The sequence below is a fragment of the Scomber scombrus genome, chromosome 11 (assembly GCF_963691925.1).
Source record: "Scomber scombrus chromosome 11, fScoSco1.1, whole genome shotgun sequence".
In the NCBI taxonomy this organism is placed as follows: Eukaryota; Metazoa; Chordata; class Actinopteri; order Scombriformes; family Scombridae; genus Scomber; species Scomber scombrus.
In genome coordinates, this window is record NC_084980.1 from 20,529,626 (window position 1) to 20,531,152 (window position 1,527).

The 1,527-nt window shown below is 49.8% G+C and overlaps 1 protein-coding gene across 1 annotated transcript; it reads left to right on the forward strand.

Moving 5' to 3' along the window:
- The first annotated feature begins 254 nt into the window (after positions 1–254).
- On the forward strand, positions 255–1,256 carry neurod6b (neuronal differentiation 6b). Its single transcript, XM_062429223.1, has one exon. It carries the CDS (start codon positions 255–257, stop codon positions 1,254–1,256), a length of 1,002 nt encoding a protein of 333 aa, XP_062285207.1.
- Positions 1,257–1,527: the final 271 nt, after the last annotated feature.

Sequence of the window (1,527 nt, forward strand, 5' to 3'; positions counted from 1 at the left end):
TATCATGTATCATTATCAGATAGTATGTAATAAAAGACGTAAAAAGGTTTTATTAACACAACAAGTCCAAAGACAATGAAGCTGAGTGCCTAGAAAGGTAGAACGCTATGACATTGGCCTCACTTGCCAATTTTGTTCCTCTTCCTCTTGGGAGGACCCATTCACAAGGTAATTAACTGACAACCTTCAAAAGACGTCGGTGGCGTATACTCTGTCCTTATGGTTTATGTTCTGGCTTTGATTTTACAGGAAATATGTTGACACTGCCTTTCGAGGAACCGCATATGATGTGCGAGCCACGGTTTGGTGCCAAATATCCCCGTGAAAGCTTACCTGAGAGCCTGGAGCAGGAGCGCCAGCACAACCCGGACAGGTCCGACTCAGACATGAGGGAGGCCGAGGACGACATCTCCGACAGAGAGGAGGAGGAGAGAGAGGACGATCAGGATGACGAAGGACTTCCTAAAAAGCGTGGCCCCCGGAAAAAGAAGAGCAAGGAACACATGGACAGGTCCAAAGTACGGCGTCATGAAGCCAACGCCCGTGAACGCAGCCGGATGCACGGCTTGAACGATGCGCTGGAGAGCCTGCGTAAAGTTGTTCCGTGCTACTCAAAAACTCAAAAACTGTCCAAGATTGAGACCCTCAGACTGGCAAAAAATTACATCTGGGCCCTGTCAGAAACTCTGAGCGCAGGGAAGAGACCGGACCTTCTCGCCTTCGTGCAGACTTTGTGCAAAGGATTATCCCAGCCCACCACAAACTTAGTGGCCGGTTGTTTGCAGCTGAACGCGAGAAATTTCCTCACAGACCAGAACGGGGAGGTCATGTTCTCTGGCAGATCGCCATACGATGCAGTGTACCCGTACCCGGGCTCGGACGTGAACACGCCCCCCGGCCACAGCGGCGGCAGCTTGGACAGCAGCGCCAAGCCGTTCCGTCACTACAGCTACAGCGGTGCGTACGAGCCGTACTACGAGAACCCCTCCCCAGAGAGAGGGAGCCCGCATTTCGACGGCCAGCTTAGCCCGCCGATGAACTTTAATGGGATTTTCTCCCTAAAACACGATGAACCGCCAGACTACAGCAAAAGCAGCCACTATAGCATGCGCTACTGCGGTGCGCCAGGACGCGCGGCTCTGGCGCACAATTCCATGTACAGAGTCTCCCCAGAGGCCCGTTTCCCCTACGATCTGCATGTCCGCAGCCAGTCCTTCCAAGCACAAGGGGAAGTTAATGGCTCTTTCCACAATTAATCAATCAGATGGACAAAGCTCAAGTTTCAGAAACGATGCAATTTCCCCCCGCAGATGTCGAGTGTGGAACGAAATGGACTCCAGACAGGCCCATGCACTGCAAAAATGCCAATTTAAGAAATAATTTTGTCATATCTTCAGTCTTATTTTCTTTGAAACACGATAAGAAAAATCTGCACCTTAGATTTCATTGTTCAATGATTAATTTGTGTCAATCTGAGGCAGACAGATGAACAGTGATAATGTTGTTTGGAAACAAATTAAATGATCT